The sequence below is a fragment of the Protopterus annectens genome, chromosome 2.part1 (assembly GCF_019279795.1).
Source record: "Protopterus annectens isolate FY-2018-M chromosome 2.part1, PAN1.0, whole genome shotgun sequence".
In the NCBI taxonomy this organism is placed as follows: Eukaryota; Metazoa; Chordata; order Ceratodontiformes; family Protopteridae; genus Protopterus; species Protopterus annectens.
The window spans coordinates 1,449,938,738-1,449,965,338 of NC_056729.1; the positions used below are offsets into that span (position 1 = coordinate 1,449,938,738).

Here is a 26,601-nt window from a genome sequence, read left to right on the forward strand (position 1 = left end):
TTTTTCAGAATTAAACTGCCTTGATCTAATAAAATCAATGAGATCATCTGCCAGCTTGAAAACAGGTAGGCCTGGGAAATCTGGGGCTAAGGCTGGGGCACGCAAACAACAGACTTCTTTGTCTTTGGAGGCTTAGGCATACATATGGGCATTTTCTTAAGCAGTGAGATCTCAGGCAGTGTAGGTAGCCACAACCTGAATCAAATCCCCAGCACCTCCTCCTCCTGGACACTGATGAGGGGGATTCCACTCCCCACCTCAGTGAAAAGGATCCAGACATCAGAAGCTGGTGCCTGCCCATTGGCTATAGACCCAAAAGACACCAGGGGGTACTCAGCCTGAGCAGAAGTTGGCAATGTGCTAGGTATGGCAGCCTCAGAAGGAGTCTCGTTAGAGGCTGTAGCAGCCCAGGAAGTCATAAGCAGAAGTTTGCAAAACAGCTTCACCTCCACTGACACTCTTGAGCCTGGGGGGGGGCTGTCAGACACTGGAAGCATGTCATCTGGTTTTCTAGCACTCTTATCTCTAGGATGCTCCTCCTTTTTGTGCATGAGATAAGCTAAGGGACTGGCAGATGCTATGGTGAGAATCAGAGACACACTGTGTTGCTCCAAGTATTTCTACAAGGAGTCTTCCCTACACCTAATTAAATAAGAATTAAAATACACACACTGGGGGCAATTGGGCACACCATGCTCCAGACTCAAGTAGGACAGACAGAAATCCCAGTGGTGTACTTGTCTTAGTCTTCCACACTCTACACAGTGTAAAATGTTCTTGTTAACTACAAACTTCAATACACAAGCAAGGTTTTCCCCAATGGGGTAGTTAGCTTTAGACATCTTCTGGCTTTGTATTGTCCAATGTACTCTTGAAAAGATGCCTTGGACTATGGACTATGGAAGCAAGGAAGAACTAAAAATGGGTCTGGTGGATGACCCTTTATAACCCATCCTGATGCTAGAACACCTGGGAGGAAGGTAAAAGTCTTTAGTTTTCAGTCCGACCTCCGACGTCTGCAAGGCAGGACATCCCCAAGATTACTGCAACAGTGACAGTGGAAACTGTTATCATTTGTTTTGCGTTCTATTAATATGTCCACATGTAAACACATATGTATATACGTGTGTGTATATACATACATTACACACACACACACACATATGTATATATATATATATATATATATATATATATATATATATATATATATATGGTTCCACTTTAGAATCTCGAATTACTGAAAACTCGAACTTCATATGGTCGAGACCATACGATCGAGTTTTCATAAACTCGAAATTCCAAAAGGAAATAAAAAAAACAAAAACAAATGGCACAGCACAGCACAATGGCACTAAATATACAGAACCAACTGATATTGCCAACATCCTAGCAGATAGGTTTAGTGCTAATTTTACCCCCCTCTCACCCTCTAGAGGGCCATCTCTATACCAGAAGAATGCAAAGTTCCTGTAATCACGGCTGCACAGGTAAAAAAACACACACTCCAAAGCCAAGAACACAGCATACATGGGACCTGACAAAATTCCAGGCTGCGTTCTACACAAACTACAGAATGAACTGGCACCCTACCTAAGTACCATGTTCAATCAGCCTCACCTCAGCCTTTGTGCCCACTGAATGGCACACTGCGACGGTTATCCCACTCCACAAAGGGGGAGCCACAACGGACCCTGGGAACTACCGCCCCATTAGCCTGACGAGCCTGGTCTGCAAGGCCATGGAACGTAACATCATGGAACTCATAAACAAATACATTGGTAATCTCCAAACTCTGGACCCTACCCAGTTTGGATTTGTAAAAGGCAGATCATGTCTCCTAAACCTGATTGACTTCTTTGAAGCAGTCACCAAAGCCATAGATGAGGGTAAGGTGGTTCACACAGCTTATCTAGATCTCGCCAAGGCTTTCAACACCATCCCCCACTCTGGAATAATAGATAAGCTCACTAAACTAGGTATAAATCCCTATGTCACAAGATGGGTTGCCAACTGGTTCATGGACAGAACCCACACTGTAAAAGTAGCAGACTCCAAATCCAATTTCAGACCAGTGACAAGTGGAGTACCACAGGGTTCAGTCCTGGGTCCTCTCCTGTTTGGTATCTACCTCTCTGAAGTACAGGCTAACACAGAAGGTCTTTGGCTAACAAAGTTTGCAGATGACTGCAAAGTAGGAGCCATAATCGAAACTCCTAACGATGTGGACATAACACAAAAGGGCCTCACTGAGACAGATGCCTGGTGTCAAAGCCATGGCCTGAATCTCAATGCCAAAAAGTGTACTGTCATCCCCTTTGGTAAAAACTCTGTACCCATGAACTACCACATAGCTGGTAGTCTACTTAACGCCGAAAATGTGATAAGAGACCTCTGGATACAGGTGGACAGTAATCTCTCCTTTGATAATCACATCGCCACAGTGGTCAGGAAATCCTTCTACGTGTCTCTCCTCATCAGAGAAGGTTTCTGATCTGGAAAAAAAGAGATCATTGTACCCCTCTTCTCATCACTCATTAGACCAATTATAGAGTACAACGCCCCTTTTGGTATGTACCTCACAAGACATCTACAACAACTGGAAAGGCCACAGAAATACCTCACAAAGAGGAATACTGGCCTCAAACAGATGCCCTACGCAGACCATCTCAAAAAACTCCAGCTTTACTCCATCACATATCGCCTACTCAGAAGCGATCTCTGCCTAACATACAAAGCTATGTCAAACCCTGAGATGATGGACATGCTCCACTTAAAGAAATCCCAATCCCTCCGAGCTACACGCTCTAGGGACCTAAACCTTGTCACCACAATAAACAGAACATGCTGGAGGGATAGATTCCTGTCCCAGAGACTTCCCATATTCTGGAACAGACTACCTATCTATGTCAAACAGAGCTCCTCATTAGCATTCCTCAAGAAAAATCTTGATGATTGGATGGGAAATAGGAAATTCACCCCAGGGATCACTTCTGTGGCTCTACTCGACAGGGGCACAGGAAAGTAATTTTCTTGGGTGGTGAAAGCCAGGGTACATTTTTGGCTAGACTTATATAGCCCCTAGGGCCAATACCCTAGTACCTACCTATGAACCTTTAAAAAAAAAAAAAACATCGTTTCTGCAGGGGGGGGGGGCAAGCCTCCCCTGCACCCCACCTACTTAAATATACCAACTCCGAAATCGCACTACAGTTGGGAAAAGGGAAATCTTCCTTTCTGCACTGTATGCAGAAACGAAGAATAGGAGATTTCCAGTTTCCTCGCTATAGTGCGATAACGGAGATGGTATATTTAAGTAGGGAAGGTGCAGGGCGACTTGCACCCCTGCAAAAAACTTATTTTCAACTAAAATATTTTTTTTTACTTTAACACTTCACAATTTCGAGTTTCTGAAAACTCGATCATATGGTCTCGACCATATGATGTTCGTGTTTTCAGTAATTCAAGATTCTGAAGTGGAGCCATATATAGGTTCATAGGTTAGTACTAGGCCATCAGCCCTAGGGCCTATACAAGCCTAGCCATAACAATTCCCTGGCTATTTCTTCCCTGGACCCCTGTCTAGCAGGACGACTAACGTGATCCCCAGGGCGAATTTCCTTTCTCCCATCCAATTAAGGTTCCTTTTGAAGAGGGCCAAAGAGGTGCTCTAACTTGACATGTATGGGCAGTCTATTCCAGAGTCTGGGGAGTCTCTGGGTCAAGAAACTATCCCTCTAGCATGTTTTGTTTATTGTGATGACAAGGTTTAGATCCCTGGAGAATGTGGCTCTGAGTGACTGGGATTTCTTTACGTATAGCATGTCTGACAGCTCTGGGTTTGACATGGCCTTGTATATGTTAAGCTGAGAGTGCCTCGGAGTAGATGATATGCGACAGAGTATAGCTGGAGTTTTTTAAGTTGGTCAGCGTAGGGCATCTGCTTTAGGCCTGTGATTCTTTTAGTGAGGTATTTCTGCGGCCTTTCCAGTTGTTGCAGATGTCTTGAGAGGTACATACCAAACGGGGCTTTGTATTCTATAATGGGTCTAATGTGGGATGAGTACAGGGGGACAATGACCTCCTTTTTCCTGGATGAAAAGCCCTTAGTGATGAGCTGTGCCACATAGAAGGATTTCCTGACCATTGTGGCGATGTGGTTATTGAAGGTGAGACCACTGTCCACCTGTGTCCCTAAGTCTCTTATCACATTTTCGGTGTTTAGTGTACTGCCACCTATGTAGTAATTCACGGGTACATGTTTTTTCCCAAAGGGGATAACTATAAATTTCTTGGCATTAAGCTTGAGCCCATGGCTCTGGCACCAACCATCTGTTTCCGTAAGGCCCTTTTGTAGAGTATCCACATCATTTGGGGATTCAATAATGGCTCCCAGTTTGCAGTTATCTGCAAACTTTGTTAGCCAGAGTCCCTTAGTGTTGGCTTGTACTTCAGAGAAGTAGATGCCAAACAAGAGCGGTCACAGGACTGAACCCTGAGATACTCCACTTGTCAATTGTCTGGAGCTGGATTTGGAGTCGGCTACTTTTACAGTGTGGGTTCTGTCAGCAAGCCAGTTGGCAACCCGTCGAGTGACGTAGGGATTAATGCCCAGCTTAGTAAGTCTATCTATGATTCCGGGGGGGGGGTGTTGTTGTTGAAGGCCTTGGCGAGGTCCAGACAGGCTGTCTGGACCACCTTAACCTCATCTACGCCTCTAGAGACTGATTCGAAGAAGTCACTCAGGTTCAAGAGACCAGATCGACCCTTCACGAACCCAAACTGGGTGAGTTCCAGTGTTTGAAGGTTGCCAATGTCTTTGTTTATAAGTTCCATGACAATACGTTCCATGGCCTTGCAGATCAGGCTCATCAGACTGATGGGGCGGTAGTTCTCGGGATCCAAGGTGGATCCCCCCTTGTGGAGTGGGATAACTGTAGCTGTGCGCCACTCAGTGGGCATGAAGCCTGAGGTGAGGCTATGATTAAACATGACACTTAGGTGAGGTGCCAGTTAATTTTGTAGTTCATGTAATACACAGCCCGGGATGTCATCTGGTCCCATGGATGCTGTATTCTTAGCTTTGGAGAGTGAGTTTTTTACCTCTGTGGCTTTTATTACAGATTATGGCAATCTTCCGGTATTGAGATGGGTCGTTTAGGAGGTGAGAAGGGGGTGAAGTTGGCACTGAATTGATATGCCAGGATATTGGCTATATCCTTGGGATCAGTATATTTAATGCCATTCTGTTGTAGCTCAGAGCAGATCTGAGCATTGCCATTTAGATTCTTGACATAGTTGTAGAATGCCTTGTGGTTGTCTTTGGAATCTCTGACAATTTTATTTTCATAACTAACTTTGGAGGATTTTATGAGGGATCTCAGCTTCTTACTGAGGCTGGTAAGGGAGTTTTTTTGCATCCTGGGATTTTCCTCTTTTCTGCAACAGTTTCTTCCTTTTGTTGTAAAGTTTGTTTATGGCAGGGGACCACCAGATTGGCTTCCTTTTTTGGAGAACATCTTGGTTCTATTTGGGATGGCACGATTCATGCATGAGTGGATGTGCTTGTACAGTGCCTTAGTGTAGGATTCAGCAGTCAAACTTTCAGTTCCCGTCTGTATGGTTGTCATGAAGTTTGTCACTTCTAACTTAAGTAGCATGAAGTTGGCTTTGGAGAAGTTTTTTTATGGCAGTTTCCTTACTGGGGGGTGGGGGTGGGATGTGGATGCTAAGGGTGATTAGCTTATGGTCAGACTTGACCAACGAAGTGGTGACCATAGCTGTGGAGCATCGATTTCCCATGTTGGTAATGACCAGGACTAGGATACTGGAGTCCCTGGTGGGACTATGGATTAGTTGATCCAGGGAGCTGAAATTTATGAATTCCAAGAACCACTGGGCAAAGGTGTTGGTACACGAGTAGTTTTCCCAGTTAATGGCAGGGTAGTTGAAATAACCCAGTATTGGGTTGTTTGGCTGTATCTTAATATTTTCCAGTATGTTTAGAAAGGTGTAGTGAGAATCTTGGGGCATGGTGGGGGATTTGTAGCAAGCTACAATTTGGATTGCAGTCTTACCTAGTGTTAGTTGCACCTGGAGAATTTCAGATGCTTTGTGTTGGGCAACTAGCCTGGTGGTGTGAATATGGACACTCCTCCACTCCTGTCCTGGTTGGTGGCCGAAAAGTGTAGTAAGAGTTGTAGCTTGGTATTGCTGGGGTGCTCTCTGGAGCCTTGAACCAGGTCTCAGTTACTGCACAGATATCGATGTTTTCCATTTTTGGAGTGCCTCGAGAGACTGCATTTTGAGGTTTAGACTTCTAGCACTGAATAGCATTACCTTCAGAATTTGCATGCTTGTACCTGTTACGGTGGTGGTTTTGTCCTTTGAACTTTGCCTAAAAAAGGCACTATAGGGGTGGCAAGAGCCTTAGCCAGTAACCTGAATCCCAGGGGCGACAGGTGCAGACTATCTCTGGCAAAGCATCATGGTCTGTCGATCATGTCGTGTATAGATATATATATATATATATATATATATATACACACATATACATACACACACACGCATATATATATATATATATATATATATATATAGAGAGAGAGAGAGATACATATAAAACGAAGGACAGTACACTCAGAAGTGCAGCAACCCCAGTCTCTGGTGTGGATTTTTCCTGAATGAGACACTTATCCTGGTTCTGCAATGGGCTATAAGTGGAGCTAGGCATTTGGTGAAGACTCTGGCAGCAGTAGACAATCAAATGGAAAAGCACAGAACTGGTAGTGTAAGCCTGCTGCCACAAAACACAGGTATTCCCTGTGATTGTCTGCAACAGGAATGTAGAGATGTGTCCTTCAGGTCTCCTGGAAAATAATGGGAATAATTTTTGCAATGTTAGCATTTTTAATTTTTGGGACATAAAGGAACTTGTTTAGCTTTGACAGGTCCCATATAGGTTGTCAGGTGCCTTCTTTTCTTGAGACTAGAAAAGTCTTGAATAAAAGCCTTTCCCCTCCCGACATGGAAGAACAGGGTAAATGGACCCCTGTTGTTGTAGGTCTAGAAGAATTAGAGGAAAGAGACTCTCTTGCTCTTTGGGGGTTTTTGGCATGCTTATAAAGGGGATGATTTCCCTAAACTGAATGGAGTAACCTTTTTCTATAACGTGGAGGACCCACAGGTCTTTTTTGATGAGTTTCCATTGATGTAGAATGGAGGAGAGTCTTCCTGCTTGACCTTTGGGGGAGAGGGTAGGTAATGGTGAAGGAGTCAGTGACTGAACCTAGTCACAGCTGGTGTCTCTGGTGGGTAGGCTCTTTGGAGCGCCACGTTCTCTGGATTTGCTCAGGCTGCCACCTCTTAAGATTGTCTGGATCTATTAGCATGAGGAAAGCCTCCTCTTATCCTGTCTAGATGAAGAGGCCACAGTTTGGAAGGGTCATTTCTATTATACCTTAGTGTAGGTGAAAGGTAAAAGTCCCTCTGTTTTTTGTTTTCCTTTGCTGTCCAGCTTCTCAAATACCTTTTCAGCTGGAGGTCTAAAAAAGGAATTCTTTATCTAGTACAACATCCAGCAGTATGGCCTTCACCTGGTCTGAAACAGCTCGTGTCTTAACCTAGGCATGCCTGCGAATGACTAGGCCTGTGGCAGCTGCACTGCATGATGCATCCAATGCATCATACCTACATTTTAAAGAATATCTGTTGACATGTAAATACTGCCCTAGAAGTCTCCTGAATTTTCTTAGATAAACTTTTGTCAGAAATAGTCTCTGCCTTAGAAATTATTTGATCTTGTAGGGATAACTGATACTTTATCATGTGAAATTGGCAATTAAGCACCCTCACAGATAGGGTAGGTGAATTATAAGCTTTTTTGCTAAATCTAATAGTCTACTTTCCCTATCATTAGGCAAGAAGTGTCTAGTTACAGCCTTTGGTACTCATTCAGTGAAGAGAAACTGAGGGGTCAGCCTTAAGGTTCTTAAAGAGATGCTTGTGAGAGTCAATCACTCTGTAAAAGCAATCAAGCTTTCTGGGAGCAGGTGGTAGAGAGTCAGAGTGCAAAGAAATGTCTTCAAAGACTTTATCAAGCACAGCATGCACTGGAGATAGCCAGTAGTTTCAGTAGTTTGGTGAGTAGAAACTTGGAAGTTCCGTATAATGAGTTTCAGCCTGCAAAAATTACTTACTTTCCCAGCTGAAAGCTTCCTTTATTTTATAAACGGTATCCCCAAAAGAGAGGTCATACGGGGAGAAGCAGAAGAGAAGGTATCATCTGAGTCAGGATAAGACTGGGGTAAGTGGTGTTCAGAGTAAAACCCATTCTCAGAGCCTGAGGAATCAGATTCTTCTTGGAAAGCTACCTCCCTTTGTCTTTTGGAGGGGGAGGTTTCAGGGGTATTGGCCTGAGTGTGGCTGGGTTCTCTGGCTTTCATGAAGGCCATGAATTCTTGGGCTATTTTCAGAGGTCCTGGACTTCTACCTCAGCTGATGAGGCTGAGGAGTAGAAAGAGGAAGGCTGACTCTTCTTTTAGCTTTAGGTGTTCATTTAGTCAAGACGACCTGAGGGCAGTCATCTGACAATAACCTTGGTACCCACATCCCATGAGTTGGAAGCAGAAACCTGTGGAGTGACCTCAGACCTGACAGGCAATGTTAAGGAAGAAGTGAATGAAAGGTTTGAAGCCATTGTGGTCTCTTAAGGGGTCATGCCAGAGGGTTTGGGCTTAGCAGTTGCTGGATCAGGGGGCTGTGAAAACATCTCACCAGAGTCATTTTTTCACTTAGCGGAAAGGGCCAAAGCTTCATTGATATCTTCAGAGTATTCTTCCTTGTATTTTTGTCTTTGTATTTTTTAGGAAGGATGCTGGCAGAAGCAGGGGGTTACAAAGGTACTGAAGGATCCAAAACAGAGGACTCCTTAAGAGCTGCTAAGACTTTGTCCCTGTGTTTAAGAGTCTCTGTTCAGAGGTTAGCACAATTGTGATAATGAGAGATGTGCTGACACACAGACTGGAAATTTTTATACAGAACTTGCCTCCCACACTTCAAGCACTTATTATCCTTTTTAGACATTAATTAGAAAGGAAAATCACCAACTGGGTATTTAGCTGACTGGTATTTATTAGAAACTCTGAAAAAAGCAAGCCAACGGATGGACAGAGAGCACTGCACAAACAATGAAGTGCATCGGACTGCATGTCTAGAAAGAAGAGAAGATGGCATCAACATATGCCCTTCTTACACCCTGATATCCAGACATCAATCTTTGGACATCTGCTGGCTAGTGATGATGCAAAGACTCTGGAAATCAGGCTGGTCACGAGCCTCTGTATGGCAGGATGACCCAAGAATCAGTACTGCAACACTGACTACAAAGGACAATCTGAATCCATCCCAAAGCTTTATGCTTCACCATTCAACCAAAGGGTTTCCTTGACCGTATATCAACTGAGGGACAACAGGCAGGTTAATAAAGAGGTGGGTCAGAAGGCAATGGAAACAAGATGACCAAGGACAGCTTCCAGACAGGGCAAAACTATACAGAGTTCAGGTTTACAGAGAATTTCAACATGTTACAGAGATTATGCAAACCTACGTATGATGGCAACTTTTCGTTACAGAAGTATATTCAGGGTGAGAAAACTGCTAGACAACAGGCTTGAAGGGGCTATCTGTCTTTTGGTTTGGCGCAATATTATCACTGCACAGAACAGGATGTTAATTTACATGAAGTGGGTAGCAAAACAAATCAGAAAAAAGGTCAGCAGGCAGCCTTGGGAAGAGGAGATATTGAGATATTGCAATTTTCTGTCTAGTAAGTTGAGCAATTCTTTAATGACACCCACCTGGAGTGAATTGGCTTATATTTACCACCAGTCAATCAACCTGGCAGATTATGTAGTTTGATACAGCTGTGGACCATTTTATGCCTAGCCAATGTCCCTTATGGAGAAGCAAACCATGTACCTCTTGTCCTTAAGGTAAAAACCTTAACCATTATGTCAAATCTCAACCCCCCCCCCCCTCCAAAAAAAAAGTTTTACTTGTATCAAGATTATATCATTCAAGAAGGGAATCGAACCAACAGTCACTGGCTTAGGAGGCCAATGCCTTGCACATTAGGCCACTGAGATTTCCAACAACTGCTCATACACAAGAAACGTCTTCAATGAAGAGTCACTTAATAAATGTGAGTAATGAATGTGTAACATTTCATATTAGTCTTCAAGCAGAAGCAGTAGATCCTCTACCTGTAATTTTTTCCTTAAGTACTATATCAAGCTGATGGACAGCTTCCTTTACATGGAGTCCATGTAGGTCTAAAATGTTTTGAGGTAACAACGATGCATTGACTCTTGTAAAAATCTGAAGCGATGCTCGATGGTTCGCCTCTTTCTTCTTCTGCCCATGAAGATGGCCCTGTTAAGAAAAAAAAAGTGCTTATAATATGGGGGTACTTCACTATGAATTAAGAACACACTATTACTACCTGTCAAAACAGAGAAAACTGACTAATCTACAAACTCCCACTACTGATATGAAAAGCATCAAATATATCAAATAAAAGTTATGCATTCAGCTTCTGTAAAGAACCAAGCAAATCAACAAGAATTCCTTTCCTCTCCCACTCTACTAAATTCATGTTGCTACTGGTTTCAACAGAACATCACTATAAGTTCATAACAGTAGGCTGTTGATCCAGGGAATCATTAGTAGCCTATCCACAATATCTTAAGTCGTAGTTACCTACTGACATGACTAGTTTTAAACCTTTTTAATGAGGGATTAAGGGACCACTCTTGATAACGTTTTCAAAAACTTAAAGCATAGGATACCTCAACATAACCATCCTCTCTCACACTCTAAGCGATTATGGTCCTTCATGTAAAGAAAATAACCCCCTCCCCCCATACAAACCTATTCAGAAATGTAAAAACACCAAGTTCATTACCTACTTAAAAAACCCTAGACTGGTTCTCTACATTCAACCCCACCAATCCCAACTTAGCTTTAAACTGCTTTCTTAATTAAATTTTCTATCCTGCGAGATACAGTCTTCTCTCTAGTCAAGAGGAGATTAAGAGGAGAAAATGCCCATAACTCATCCCAGACTTAAAAAAAAAAAATGTTGGCAGCTAAGGATATGGCATGGGAAACAGAAATTCAATGTTCAGCTGCACCAAAATTACCCAGATCCACATAAAAGAGACAGGAGAACAACCAGTTCTGCAAAGATAATTTTCAAAAGAAAAAGGCAGGAAGCATGTGCCAGTAAATCCAAAATACTTGTGGAAATAAATAGAACTTACAGGAAATAATGCATAACCCCCACAGTTTTAGTTCTTACAGATAAAGAAAACAAAAATGTCATTGCCTACTATAGGCACTTATTAACATAAACTTTAAAAGACAAACAAGTTCCCGCCTCACCAAACCAAGCAAATCATTAATAATTCTTCAAAGCCCTCTCAATCAACTAACGGACTTTACAAACTAACAATTTATTCTCACAACATTCTACTTTTAGCAAATTTCTGAAAAGCAAGTTAAAAAGTCCTGTTTAGGAACTCAAACATGCTGTTTCCAAAATTACCTTAAAGACATATTTCAGGTGAACACAAAGAACATTTGCTCAAACTGAGGCTCTTTCAACACATGAATATTCCAGAGTTCAGTTCTGGGTCCTTTGTTTTTTACATATATGTATGACCTTCTCATACTTGAAACTAGCTATAAATTTCCACAGCTCTACTTACAAGACAGATTTAGTAAGATTTGCAACTGGACCCGAATCAGGTTACTTGTCAACACCTTAAACTCCAATATCATGACTTTGGAACACCAGCATTGTGAATACAGATGCAAACAAATACTGAACAAAATACCTTAGCCTCACTCTTGACCCCTCACTATTTTTCTCCAAACACATGGACATTATTATACACAAAGCACTCTCGCAGCTAAAATATCCCACTTACTTACACCAGCTTCTTTCTTGCAAAGCTATTGGAAAAAATGTACTAATTCCAAAAACTAAATATTGTCTTCCATTAATAACTTTCCACTCAAACACAAATACATAAACATAGAAATGGAAATTAACTGAATCTGTAGATTTGCATTACAGTAGACTCCCTCTTATCTGGTCTTGCTGGGACCGGACCTTAGACTGGACAAACAAATGGCTGGTTAATTCAAAAAAGCATACAAGATAGCATTTATACGTTGTAAATCAGATTTAAAAATTGGTTATATTGATTACCAGTGCTCTTATTTAACTTTACTTTCTGGACAAAGTAATATGTTGTTTCTTGAGTACAGTGCACTGTGCTTTTTTCCCTAGAATTGGCAATAAAAATTTGATTCATGGAAAAAAATCTTGTCAAAAATATGGGTGGTTAAAGACGAGTCCTTTTAAAGGCAGACTGGAGAAGAGAGAGTCTATTTGTACCTGCTGATCAAATCCTTCGTCTCTTAAAATTTTCCAAGATAAAATGGCTATCAGTCAATAAAAGGGCAGCCCTACTACTGTCCTCTCATATCTTTAAAATCATTAAGTTGGGCCACTGATCCCCATTAAAATCCAAGTTTCAAATCAGACACCACAACTATGCTTTGAGGGGCATAAATGAGGAAACCCTTCCCTACTTAGACCCAGATTTAAGACAGCTAAGGGTGAAGGTTATTTGCAAAATTTGCACCTGCAATCTTGAACCTCTTGCAATAGAAATCATGTAAGAAGATATTTACACATGCTCAAAAGCAAGCTGTAAGAGTACCTTCTTAAGGAATATGCATGCGCCAGCTATAAAAAAGGATTAAATAGAAAGGAAAAACTTTAAGCTGTTTGTCACAATGCCACTGTATACAATAATCATGCTTCAGTCACCTTTACCTTCCTGCATTTCATTATTCTTGCTGCTTTGTCATCATAAGCTGTACTGTAAATACTGTGTTAGTTATAGCAAGGGTGGTGTTCCTGAATACTTTTGTACTGCCACAAAGCATTTACCATTACTGACTATAAACCCATAATGAATAAAGAAGTCATTGCCACATTCACTGCTTTCATGCATTCAAAATTTTGTTTGTAAATCTACAGTTGTCTTTCTCTATTTAGTAAGAATTTACTACTAACAATATTTGTAAGTCAGCAATTAACTGTCTTTTTCTAACTGGTGTGATAAAACAAAATATTCGAGGTACTAAACGGATGCCCTTAGTAACCAAGGTCGTGGCTGAAAAGGGTCTGGTTGACCTGTCTGCCTACCCAGTTGTCACATGGCAATAAACTAATTGACTGATTTGCCCTAGGCTGTTCACAGTGTACCTGATTTGAAGGGGTACTTTAAAGCTACACAGTTAAGGCTCATGTACATAATTCAAGCAGAATTTTACAAGGCTATGATGATAAAATGGTTGGGAAGTTAGAGAGAAATGAAGACTAACAATCTTGGTGCTAGTACTTAAACACAAATAGAATCAACCATACCATTCTATGAACTAAGCCAGAGCAGGAATGGAGAACAATTTTACCAATATGTATATCTGCATGTAGCTTATACAAAAAAGTAAGATAAGGCTGGAATTTATGGAGGAAATTAGGAAAATAATCAAGGTACTGGGAACAAATAGCTCAGGAAGGAAAGATAATATAATGCGATGAGGGTATGTGGGAATTTGGACTGCAGGTTACAGACTGCCTTTACTGTTAGGGTATGATAAAGAACAGGCAAAGAGAAAGGGATACGGGACTGTGTTAAGTATAAGGCCAGCTCTGGTAGTTTGTAGACAAGTCTAAAACAGAAGATACTGTTAAAATAGGAACAGGTAATAGGGCATATAAAATATTTCAAAATGGCTATAACAATCAATCAGAGGAAGTTAGAAGAGATAAAGAGGAGACAATAAAATGGCAATTCTCAAGCATAACAGTGGGAAGAAACCTGTAGGGCTCTGAAATGTAAATTCAGCAGATCTCCTGAGGCTATGGGTCCTGCTTATCTAACCCCTTTCTCCATGCTAAAAGAAAAAGGCAAATGCAAAAATACTAAATGGAATGCCCTGAAAAGGGCTGTTAAGAGGCTGGAAACCTTAAAAAGGATTTAGGAAACTAAATTTCCTACTGACCTAGCCCACGTGGAGCCTCAAAAAGAGTACAGTAAAGCCTGTGTTGATGACTTGCATTTTCTCAATAAATCGAGGAGACCATTTAGAAGTTGAAACCCACATAGGTTCACAGGTGTGTACTAGGCTAATGGCCCTGGAGACTTTACAAACCTAGCCCATAGGATTACCCTAACGTCGTGCCACCCGACCTTAGTTCCCAGTGCCTCTGTCGAGTAGAGCCACTTGAGTGATTCCTGGGGTGAATTTTCTATTTCCCATCCACTCATCAAGGTTTCTCTTGAAAAGGACCAGTGAGATGCTCTGTTTGACATGTATGGGAAGTCTATTCCATAGCAAGGGCAGTCTCTGGGTTATGAACCTGTCCCTCCAGCATGTTCTGTTGATTGTGGTAATGAGGTCAAGGTCGCTGGAGCATGTGGTGTGGAGGGATTGGGATTTCTTTAGATGTAGCATTTCTAACAGAGCTGGATCAGACATGGCTTTGTATGTCAAGCAGAGATCGTCTCTAAATAGGCGAAAAGAGACAGAGAATAGTTGGGAGTTTTTTTGAGTCTGTCTATATAGGGCAAGTGTTTAAGGCCTAGCATCCTCTTTGTGAGGTACTTTTGCGTCCTCTCCAGTTGTTGCAGATGTCTAGTGAGGTACATGCCAAATGGGGCATTGTACTCGATGACTGGCCTAATGAAGGAAGAGTAGAGGGAGACAATGACCTCTTTTTTCCTGGATGCAAAACCCTTAGTAATGAGATGTGCCACATAGAAGGACTTTCTGACCACAGTGGCGATGTGGTGGTCAAAAGGGTGGTCAATCCTTTATTAATGATGACGGATGAGTGCATTTTCATACCGTAACAATCCTACCACCATCCTACACATCCAGCATCAATCAGGACTTCAATAATGCAGAATATATGACTGATCTATTGTAGTTTGCAGGCTGTTACAATAATATGAACACTATATATAACTCATCCAAAGCACTTTTAAAGTACAGTAAAAAAGATTGAATGGGGGCTCTCCTTATTTTTTACTCTTTGCTAGAACAGCTCTAGTAGACAGACCACTTATTTCATTAGCAGATAATGTTACTGTAGCATCTTACATGAATACATCCAATCTCTGTAATAACCTGATAATCTAGAACATACTATAATAGTCGAATTAACATTTATTTATTTATTTCCACTTTGTTGACATCAGGGAAGACCCAAGGTGACACTCAATGACTAAGGGAAATTTGTCGAGGGCATCAGGGAATTTCAATAAGTGCTGTGTGATCTTTTACATCCACCTAAGCTAGAACTAACTAGAAGCAACCAATGCAGAGGTGGTCTTGGTGTAACATTTCATCCAAATTTCTTTTTCAAGCAGAGATATGACTCTTTATGCCAACTTTCCCCTCAACGTAACATAAAAAGTCTTTTTTTTTCATTTGAACTGCTCCTTCCTTTCCTCTTCCACTAAGCTCAAAGTCATCGGTTTCACAATCCTTATATAATCTGTCTCCATTATTTAACAAAACAAATAAGACAACTCCTTTAACCTAGCCACTGCAGCTCTGCATTAGTAAAATCAGCATTGAAGTTGTATTAAACCCTTTCTACACTATGGGAAAAGATCAATTTATATTTCAACTTACGTTGCTCACAGTCTCAGACAGTATTAAAAAACTGCACCTCTGTAATCATGATCCACAAGTACTGTCTCATCCACTACAGTATTTCTTCTTCCTCACTAACACAACTGCAATAATACCTGTTCTTTTTTCATATATCACTACAAATAGGAACAAAGTACACTAGGTTTTCCATTACTTAACACAGTCAATGGTAACAAACATTTCTCAATTTCAACCACTGATTCTGTGAAGCCAGTCCACTGAACCATCTTAGATTTCACAAACTCAAACAAATCCACACTTTCCCTGTTTCCAGCATGCCAGTCAGACACAAACTCGTTATACAAGTCTTATCTTCAATTACATTCAACTGCAGATGCAATGGACTGGCTTCACAGAATCATTACTGGAACTTGAGAACAGTGTTCAGGCTATCATGGATTCTGGGGCAAGGGCATCAAGATGTCGGGGAGTTAGATGCTGTACGCTTCAGCACGGGACTGCTTAAAACATGACAGGTGTGGGATCGCTGCCTACAACATAAATAAGTAAAATAAAATACTGTCATTGGAAATGTCGTAAACCATAATATATATGTGTGTGTGTAAATAGGAGATTACTAGGCTAATGGCCCAAGAGCCCTTACAAGCCTAACTATATTTAAAAAGAAGTTATGTACTTACCATAACGTTCTGTGTGAGTTGTTTATCTCGCCTTTATTCTCACTGATGGATTTGCAGTAGTTCCTCGGCTCCGACACGGCCGACAGCAAAGCTCAAGGTTTGCCAGTAGCTCGAGACCAAGGCCCTTATCCCACAATGCACTGCTGGAATTACCTCATATCTTGTTTGCTGTGAGTAACAGTATATATATATATATATATATATATATATATATATATATATATATATATATATATATATATACACTTCCCGAAGGGGAAAAAGAAATACTGAATAACCAGGATGGTACTAGCCTCTAAGTCAAAAGTCAGCCAGGAGGGGGAAGGAGGGAGGGACGTGAGAATAAAAGTGAGATAAATAACTCACATGGAACGTTAATAAGTAGATAACTTCTTTATGTGAAGTTGTTAAATCTCGCTGTTTATTCTCACTGATGGGTAGCGTCCCTAGCACCCTCAATCCTGGGTGGCTCATGGAAGTATGTTCTTCAGTACTGTGGAACCAAAGGAAGACCTGTCCCTTGAAGCCTTATCTACTTTGTAATGTGTGATAAAGGTATGAGGCTTAGACCAAGTGGCTGCAGCGCAAATACCGTCAAGGGGCATTTTAGCTTGAAAGGCAGAAGACGTAGAGACGGCTCTGGTAGAATGAGCCTTAGGTTTGTGTGTTAATGGCATGCTCGCATTTTCATAAACAAAGGATATACAATCGGATAACCATTTAGATAAGGTTATTTTAGCCACTGGATTACCTTTTCTGGCTTCTGAGAAGGATACAAAAAGTTGATCTGATTTTCTAATATCCTTAGTTCTGTCAAGATAAAATCTGAGCTGTCTGTGTACATCAAGTTTGTGCAGCATGTATTCCAATTTGCTAGAGTGGTTGGGAAAAAAGACTGGCAGCTCAATGACCTGATTGATATTTGACTCAGAACAGACTTTAGGTAAAAATGAGGGGTTTGTTCTGAGAGATACTCTATCAGCATGGAAAATCATGTAAGGTGGTCTGATAGATAATGCTTGAAGTTCTGACACTCTGCGGGCAGAAGTAATGGCCACAAGAAAAACAGTTTTCCAGGATAAATATCTGAGATCACAAGAAGATGCTGGTTCAAAAGGGGGAAGAATAATTTGAGACAGCATAAAGTTTAAATTCCAGGGAGAATAGGGAATTTTGATAGGAGGTCTCATATGAAGAAAGTACAGTTGTGTACACTTACCATAAATGTAGATGTTCGAGTGTCTTCACTGTTGCAGTCATCACTGTAGGGTTCTTCCTGCCGGCAGGCAGCCCTCAGTCGGCCAGCATCCCAAAGTCTGGGTCCGGCGTTGGCTGTTCAGTCACGCTCCCTGACGTAAGAGCGCCAGGAGTACAAAGCTGCCAGCCGACGCCATGTTCTCCAGTTTTTCTTGCCCCAGATGTCAGGTGCCCAAAAGTGAAGGCTAATAGTAAAACAAAAAAGTAACATACAACAAACCCCATACCCTGTAGCAAATACACCTCAGAAGAAGGGTGAAGCAGGAAACCACACTAATAAAAGTATAAGAGGGGACAGGAGGGTGGGTAACCCAGACTGCAACAGTGAAGACACTCGAACATCTACATTTATGGTAAGTGTACACAACTGTACTATGTTCATCGTGTTTCACTGTTGCAGTCATCACTGTAGGGTTGAATCCCAAAGCTGAGATAAAGGGTGGTGGTTATAGAGTAGAAGGGGTGGCTAGAAGGCCCTGCAAGACTGCAGAACAAAGCCTGCCCTAGACTTAGAATAAAGAGGGAGATTACAGTGCTTAGAGAAAGTATGCACTGAACTCCAAGTTGCAGCTTCCAAAATATCTTTGGTAGGTACTCCCCTGACAAAGGCAGCTGAAGTAGCAGCAGCTCTGGTAGAGTGAGTCCTAATTTTTCCTGGGATTTGCTTTCCATGATGAGAGTAACAAAATCTGATCCCATGAGCAATCCATTTAGAAATGGTCTGTTTTGAAATAGCTTTGCCTTGGGAATTTGCTGCATAAGAAACAAACAATTGCTCTGTTTTCCTGATATCCTTGGTTCTGTCCAGGTAAAAATGAAGCTGCCTGTGCACATCCAAGGAATGCAAGATCCTTTCCCCCTTATTTTGTGGATTAGTGAAAAAAGTTGGCAGGTGAATAGTTTGGTTTAAAGCCACTTTAGAAACCACTTTAGGCATGAAAGTAGGATTAGTCCTTAAAGAGACCCTGTCTTGATGAAAAATAATATAAGGTTCCACAACCATGAGTGCTTGTAACTCTGAGACTCTCCTGGCTGAAGTCAAAGCCAGTAGGATAGCTGTCTTCCATGATAAATACTTAATATCAGATGTGGCAGCAGGCTCAAAAGGAGGCAGAGTGAGTTTTTCCAGAACATAGTTGAGGTCCCAGGCAGGTATGGGTGGTGTCCTAGGGGGCCCTAAATTCTTTGCTCCTCTGAGGTATTGTTTCAGAAGTGGATGTAAAAAGATTGGAGGATCTGTATTGTAATGTGCAGAGATAGCTGAGGCATGTATTTTTTATGGTGGAGAAGGATAAACCCTTATGTAACATGTCCGTCAGGTAATGTAAAATCAATGGGATATTAGGAATGAGAGGATCCGAATCCTGAGCATGCATCCATGTGCAAAATCTCTTCCATTTACCTTCATAAGATTTTCTAGTGCTAGGCCATCTGGCTTCTAGGATGACATCCATGACCTGTTTGGGAAGGGTAGGGATAATCACAGACCCTGAATACGCCAGGCTGCCAGGCCGAGAGTTTTGATATGAGAGTGCAGAACCTGGCCCTGGTGTTGGGACAAAAGATTTGGAATCTGAGGTAGAATCCAAGGAGGCTCCTGAGATAGATTCATCAGTGTTGAGTACTAAAATTGATGAGGCCATTTTGGGGCCAGTAAAATCATCTTGGGCTTGTCCTGCTTTATCTTTAATAACACCCGTGGAAGAAGAGGTAGAGGAGGAAAGGCATACCCCGAGAAGTTCTTCCAACTGAATGAGAGAGCATCCACTTTCCATGCTAGTTTGTGATATGTCCTTGTGCAAAAAATCTGTAACTGGTGGTTGAGGGGGGATGCAAACAGATCTATGTCCGGGCAGCCCCAGGCTTCTGTAATCATCTTAAATATTTGGGTGTCTAGCATCCACTCATGTGGGTCTGACAGGTTCCTGCTCAGGCTGTCTGCCAGAATATTTTGTTTCCCTGGCAGGAACTGATCCTGTAGATCCACTTTGCAAGCTAGAGCTGTGTTCCATAGAGTCATGGCTAGTCTGCAAAAGGGGTAGGAGTGTGAACCCCCTTGCTTGTTTATGTACCACATAACTGTGGTGCTGTCTGTCTGTATCAGTAGTTGTCCCAGCTGTAGAAGATCCCTGAAAGCCAAGAGGGCATTCTGTACAGCTAACATCTCTTTTAAATTGATATGTAGGTGCTTCTGATCCTCTGTCCAAAAACCTTGCAGGCCTTTCCCCTGCAAGTGGGCTCCCCATGCATAATCCGAGGCGTCTGTGGTTAACACTTGGTTGGCTGGAGGCAGACTGAAGGCTTTCCCTTTTTTCTGAAGACATGCCATGGTCCACCAATGGAATTCCTTTTGTAGGCGAGGCAAGACAGCAATCTGTGTGTCTAGACTGTGGCAATGCTGGGACCATACACTTTTTAGGTACCATTGTATTTTTCTCATGTGCAGTCTTGCATATGGTATGAGAAGGATGCAGGAGGCCATGTAACCCAAAGCCTGCAGGAATTTCCTTGCAGTTAGCTGAGACATTAACGCCAGGGTTTTGAAAGTTGAAGCCAGGTGAAGTTGTTTTTCGGATGTCAAGAATGCCATCTGGGTTGTTGTGTTTAGAAGAGCACCCAGAAAAGTTATCTGTTGTGTGGGTGTCAAATTTGACATTTTTATGTTCACAGTGAATCTCAGGTACTTGAGTAGATTTTGAACAAATTCCAGGTGCTGGAGTAGGACATCCTTGCTGTCTGCTTGAATAAGGCAGTCGTCCAGATAAGGGTAAATCTGAATTCCCTTGAGTCTGCAGTAAGCTACTACTGGTGCCAGGCACTTGGTGAAGACCCTGGGCGCAGTAGACAAGCCAAAGGGCAGCGCAGAGAATTGGTAATGTTTCGAGCCGGCCTTGAACCTGAGATATTTTCTGCACTCCTGTCTGATAGGGATGTGTAGGTAAGCCTCCTTTAAATCCAATGTCACCATCCATGCATTTTTGCTCAACATTGGCAGGAGCTGCTGCAGAGTAAGCATCTTGAACTTTGGTATCTCCAGGAAAGTATTTAAGACTGACAGATCCAGGATGGGTCTCCAGGAATTTTGTTTTCTGGGAACTAGAAAGAGCCTTGAGTAAAAGCCTTGCCCCGCCTCTGATTGTGGAAACAGTTTTATGGCCCTCATAGCCATGAGGGATCCCACCTGGTTTAATGCCTCTGCCCATTGGTGTTTCGGTAGGTCTGGCCATCCATTTGGCCTTGGCAAGGTATGAAAGTGGAATTTGTAACCTCTTGAAACTACATCCAGAACCCACTTGTCTTGGGTTATGCAAATCCAATTTTGGTGAAAAAGAGAGAGTTTTCCTCCTAGAGGGGCTTCAGGAGAGAGATTCCTGGAGCCATGCAGGGGGAGTCATTAAGCCTGTTTTCTGTAAGATTGAGGCCTGTCCTCTCCACCCCTGGGGGTGGAAGCACTCCACTGTCTAGGTCTCTAAGAGGTCTGTGCTTGGGCCCTCCCTCTGAAGCACCTATATCTACCCCTCTGAGGCCTGTCCGAGCTGGGAAAGGACCAATTTTTGTTGGCCAATTTCTGCTAAATCTTGGGGGCTGAACTTGTAAGAAATCCTTAACCATTTGCATGGATTTTGCCTTATCCTCCATTTCCTTTATCACCTCTTCAGCCTTTGAACCAAACAAAACATTATGCTGAAAAGGAGCATCCAGTAACTTTACTTTCACTTGGTCAGGCAAGTTTTGTTCCTTTAACCAAGCATGTCTTCTAATGACTGTGCCAGTGGCAGCCGCCCTGCATGAAGCCTCCAAGGCATCAAAACCACAGTGTAAACCATGCTTCCCCACCTGCTCAGTAGCATGTATCAAATCGTGTAATTCCTTATTATCTGCACATGCAGAAATGGTACCTAGTTTTTGTTTCATAACAGACAGCAGAAATTGCTGATATTTTAGCATATGAAATTGACAATTTAAAGCCCTAATGGATAAAGTAGCAGAAGTGTACACTTTTTTGCCCCATCTCTCCAAAGCTCTAGAATCCTTATCTGACAGAATAGGGTTTTTAGCAGAGGTGGCCTTAACACCCTTAGGACCCTGAGAAATGGTTTCTGGATCAGCAGCAGGATTTTTATAAAGGAACTGGTGGGAGTCAGGGACCCTGTAATATCAGTCAGGCTTTGCAGGGGCTTGGAGGGAAGGAGTCAGGAGTTAAATTAGCCTCAGAAAAAACATCATCCACAATATCCAAAATAGGAGGAACAGCCAGAGGTCTGTGTTGGGGAAGAAGAAGGAAATCCCTAAGCCTTCTCTTAGATTCAGAGTACTCCTGTCCTTCCCAGTGAAAATGTTCCCTCATGTCATGTAAAGTTTCCCCAAATGAAAAATCCTCAGGGGGAGAAGCTGAAGGAATGGATTCCTCAGCATCAGAATCCTCATAAGGAGGGAAAGTATATTCCTGTTCAGAGGAAGACACTGAAGAAATAGATGCCTGATCAGAGGATTCATAATCCAATTCTTGCCTTGGCCTTTTGTATGGAGGGGGATGTGAACCCCTAATCATAGTTAGTAAGTCTTCCGCCATTTTAAGCATTTGTTTCTGAGACTTGGATCCCGGATCAGAGGAGGCCTGGGCTGGAGTCTTTGATTTAGAAGGAGCCTTCGCCTTTGTCTTTGCCTTTATTTGAAGCTGTGTAGGCCTGAAAAACCCCTCGGAAGCCGGTACCTGCACAGCGGCACTGGACCCATCCGAGGGAGCATTGTCCGAAGGTCCTGCACCTGTAGTACTCAAAGGCCTAGTTGGCTCCTCGTGGGAGTCCGTTTTGGTAATTGGTTCTGTAATGGCCAACGACAGGGGCCGCAAAAGCGCCTCACTGATGACGGCCGAACCTGTAGCTGGCTCTGCTTGTAAACCGTCGTCTGATTTGGACCTCGAAGGCCTGTTCTTATCCTTGCGTCATTTGTGAACTCCGGTAGCCGGAAGCGTGTCCGACGACATATTGTAATTAAATCGCCTGCCAAAGTAGTGAAAAGCAAAATCGTATCTCCGCTTAATAGTACGTTGGTTAAATCTAGCAAAAAACCGACAACTAGCTACGTCATGGTCAGGGCCTACACAAGGAATACAGTAAGAATGGAAATCCTTATGAGGTATTTGCTTCCCACAAGAAATATAATTATTAACTTTTTCTGACATCAGACTGGAGCAAGAAAAATGTTTCCCCAACGGGGTACTTAGCTTTGAGAAGAAGAAGAAAGTCTTCGGAATGAAGCACAAAACTATATCAGGAGTCAGCCGACCGGCAGTTGCGAACTGCTTCCACCGCACGGCAAGAAAGACTGGAGAACATGGCGTCGGCTGGCAACTTTGTACTCCTGGTGCTCTGACGTCAGGGAGCGTGACTGAACAGCCGACGCCGGACCCAGACTTTGGGATTCTGGCTGACCGAGGGCTGCCTGCCAGCAGGAAGAACCCTACAGTGATGACTGCAACAGTGAAACACGATGAACATCACCTTTAAGAAAAGTCTTAGATAATTTATGGCCCATAACATTTGAGCCACCAACCCCAAGGTGAAAATTTGAGATGGCAGCTAACTGGACTTGAACTGTAGCAGCTGCTGCCCCTTCCTTAAAAAGTTTTGTCAAGAATTCTAAAATAAATGATAGCAGAGCTCGGAAAGGGTCAATGTTCTGCGTGATGGCCCAAATTGAGAACCTTTTCCATTTACTGCCATATAATTTCCTGGTAGATGGCTTGCGAGAAGACAAGAGAATTTGTCTTGTATCTTTTGAAATTGAATGAAGCTTGGCAATTAGGGAAAGTGGATTAGCCAAGCAGTCAGTTTCAGGGACTGCAGTGAAGGATGGAGTTCCCCTTACGGGTGCATCAGAAGGTCCGGAACTGGATCCAGGCTCCATGGATCTTCCAACAGATGATGGTGGAGAAGTGGGAACCAAATCTGTCGTGGCCAGTAGGGTGCTATGAGAATAACAGTCCTTCCCAGCGATTTTGCTTTCTGTAAAAATCTGGGTATCAATGGGAAGGGTGGAAATGCATAAAGGAGACCCGGGGGCCAATCGTGTAAAAGTGCATCTCTCGGGGGGGTGACCGGGAGGTGGTATTAGGGCAAAGTAGCTTCTGCATTTTGAACTGATGTGGCTGGCAAAGAGGTTGCAGTAAGGCTGGCCCCATTTGTGGAAAATCAACTCCGCAACCTGTTGTTTGAGAGACCACTCGTGAGGAAGCAATATCGCCCTGCTTAGCTTGTCCGCTATCAAGGTGGATTTCCCCAGGATGTGTGTTGCTAACACAAAATGCTGGGACGACACAGCCCATTGCCAGACCCAGAGGGCTTCACGACAAAGGTGGCAAGACTTGCTTGTTCAAGTACCAGACTACTGACATGTTGTCCGTCTGAATTGCAATAGTTCCTAGAGGGAGAGAGTCCTGAAAGTACTGCAATGCCAGAAGTACCGCTCTCAACTCTAGAACACTGATGTGCAGATGTGATACTTGATCTGTCCATGTGCCTTGGGCAGTCTTTCCTGAAAATGCCCCTCCCCACACTATCAGGGAAACGTCTGTGGTCACAGTGGCTACTGGTGGGGGGAGAGAACAAAGGGTCTTCTGATTGTGACATGAAGAGACGTCAACCACCACCGAAGGTCTCTCTTGCAAGAATCTGTGATGAGAATCATGTGGTGCATCGGTAGTTTCTGGTATGACCACTGAGCAAAGAGGAGCCATTGAAGAATTTGCATATGCATCCTTGTGGGTGGTATAGCCAGGATTGCTGCCGCCATCAAACCTAGCACCTTCAATACCTCTGCTGCTGTAGCTTTGTTCTTTGACACCAGTGAGCTGACGTGTTGGCGGAGAAATGAGGCTCTTTCGACAGGAAGACGTAGAGTGGTAGTTGAGGTATCTAACTCTGCTCCTATAAAAATGGTATGCTGCGATGGAGATAAGGCAGACTTTTCGAAGTAGATTGTAATGCCTAATTGATGGCAGAGTGTCAGAGTGTACTGTGTTGCCTGAGTCAACTGATGCCTGGTGGTAGCGGTGAGGAGTCAATCATCTAGGTATGGAAACACCTGGAATCCTAGACATCTCAGGTGAGCCGTGACCACTGCCATGCATTTGGTGAACACTCTGGAGGCTGTAGTGAGACCAAAGGGCAGGGCTCGAAACTGATAATGATTGGCTCCCAGCCGGAAATGCAGATGATCTCTGGATCATCTGTTCATCTTTATGTGATAGTATGCGTCCTTGAGATCTATAGAGCACATCCAATCGCCTTTCCCTAGGAAGGGAAGAATGGACTGAAGCGTGACCATTCGGAACTTCTCTTTCTTTATGAACTGGTTGAGTCTGCTGAGGTCCAAGATAGGTCTCCAGTCTCCTGTTTTCTTTGGTACCAAAAAGAATCTTGAGTAAGTTCCGAATCCAACTTGGTCTGCTGGGACTGGTTGGATGACTCTTTTTTCTAGCAATCTGTGGACCTCTACGATTGCTTGCTCCCTAAGATTGAGTGGAACACATCTGGGATTCTGTTTACAGGAATGGGTGGGGAACAGAACGGTATGAAATATCCTCTGGAAATGATGCTTTGTACCCATGTATCTGATGCTATGTTTAGCCGGGCTTCTGGGTACAAAGACAAGTGACCCCCGACTGCCTCCAGAGCCGAACAATCGGGTCCCCTTTCAGGGGCACTGGTAGGATTGACCGGAGAACTGACCCTTGTCACCCTGTTGCTGTGTACCCCCTCTGCCACGGGGGTGGCGTCTTCCATTATAACCCCCTCCTCTGCCTCTAGAGGGGGTTTCTTCATGTGTGTCCTGAAAGGCTCCCTGTGCTTTAGGGAACCACATTTCTCCCTCCCCTAGGGCCCTTGGAGTAGGGCCAAGTAGGGGTAAAAAAACAGACTCCAACGGCAGATAAGGTCTTGCCTTCCTGCTCACACCTGGTTAAAGTTTCCTTTACTTTGGGCCCAAACAGTGATGAGCCATCGAATCGAGTATTAACAAAGGAAGACTTAAAGGGTTCCGCAAAGGAACAGAGACGCATCATGGCTTGTCTTCGAAGAGCAATGCCCGAACTAGCGGCTCTACTTGAACCATCAGCTGCATAGGATATGAGACGCATGGACGAGTTTACCACTGAGTTTAGGGTAGCGAGCTGGGCGTTGACTTTGTCGGCCACCCCTGCAGCTACCGTACCCTGGAGAGTATCTCCTAGCTCTTTCAGGAGATCTCTTTGTAGTCTCGTAAAGTGGGTTAAGTAGTTCAGTGATCACAGAGAAAAAGTCGCTGAACTAAACATGCGTTTCCCATATCTATCCATGACCTTAGAATCTCTGTTAGAAGGATGGATAGATGTGGATGTTTCAGACACCCTTTTTGGTGGCTGCAGCTAACACCATGGAATCAACAGGCACTCCCTTTGTCAAAAATGGCTTGTCCACTGGGGCAGACATGAATTTATTGGGCTTGCGAGGAATAGGTTCCATGGCCTCCGGTGACTCCCATGCCTTACGGGAAATCAGTTCCATGAGCTCGTCGTAAGGCGGAGACACCCAAGAAGTGGAAGGTTGAGACCCAAAAGCCTTCAAGAGCACGGATTCATCCTCAGTAGGGGTCTTGGACTGCTAACTGCCCCCTGACTAAGGATCTCTAGTATCTCTGCAAAGGAAATATCCTCAGGGGGGGATTGAGGGGACCCTTCTGACTCATCTAAGTCCGTGTCAGATGTCAAAGACTCCTGTGGGGAGTCTAAGTGCCTCCACTTGCACAGTCTCTTCCTGGGCACCTCCTCAGTGGGGATCTGGGGAGGTCTTAGAGGATGCCCTGTGAGGGTACTTGAGGCTCGGGGTCTCTACGCTTAGAGGGACTGGTAGATGAAGAAGCA

At 43.2% G+C, this 26,601-nt stretch overlaps 1 protein-coding gene across 1 annotated transcript in view; it reads right to left on the reverse strand.

Annotated features, from left to right (window-relative positions):
- N4BP2 (NEDD4 binding protein 2) overlaps nucleotides 1-26,601 on the reverse strand; it is a 1,502,684-nt gene that overhangs the window by 162,617 nt on the left and 1,313,466 nt on the right. The window contains exon 14 of the mRNA XM_044062929.1: nucleotides 10,263-10,431. Within this exon, the coding sequence (XP_043918864.1) occupies nucleotides 10,263-10,431 (169 nt within the window). The remainder of the gene's footprint in view (nucleotides 1-10,262; nucleotides 10,432-26,601) is intronic.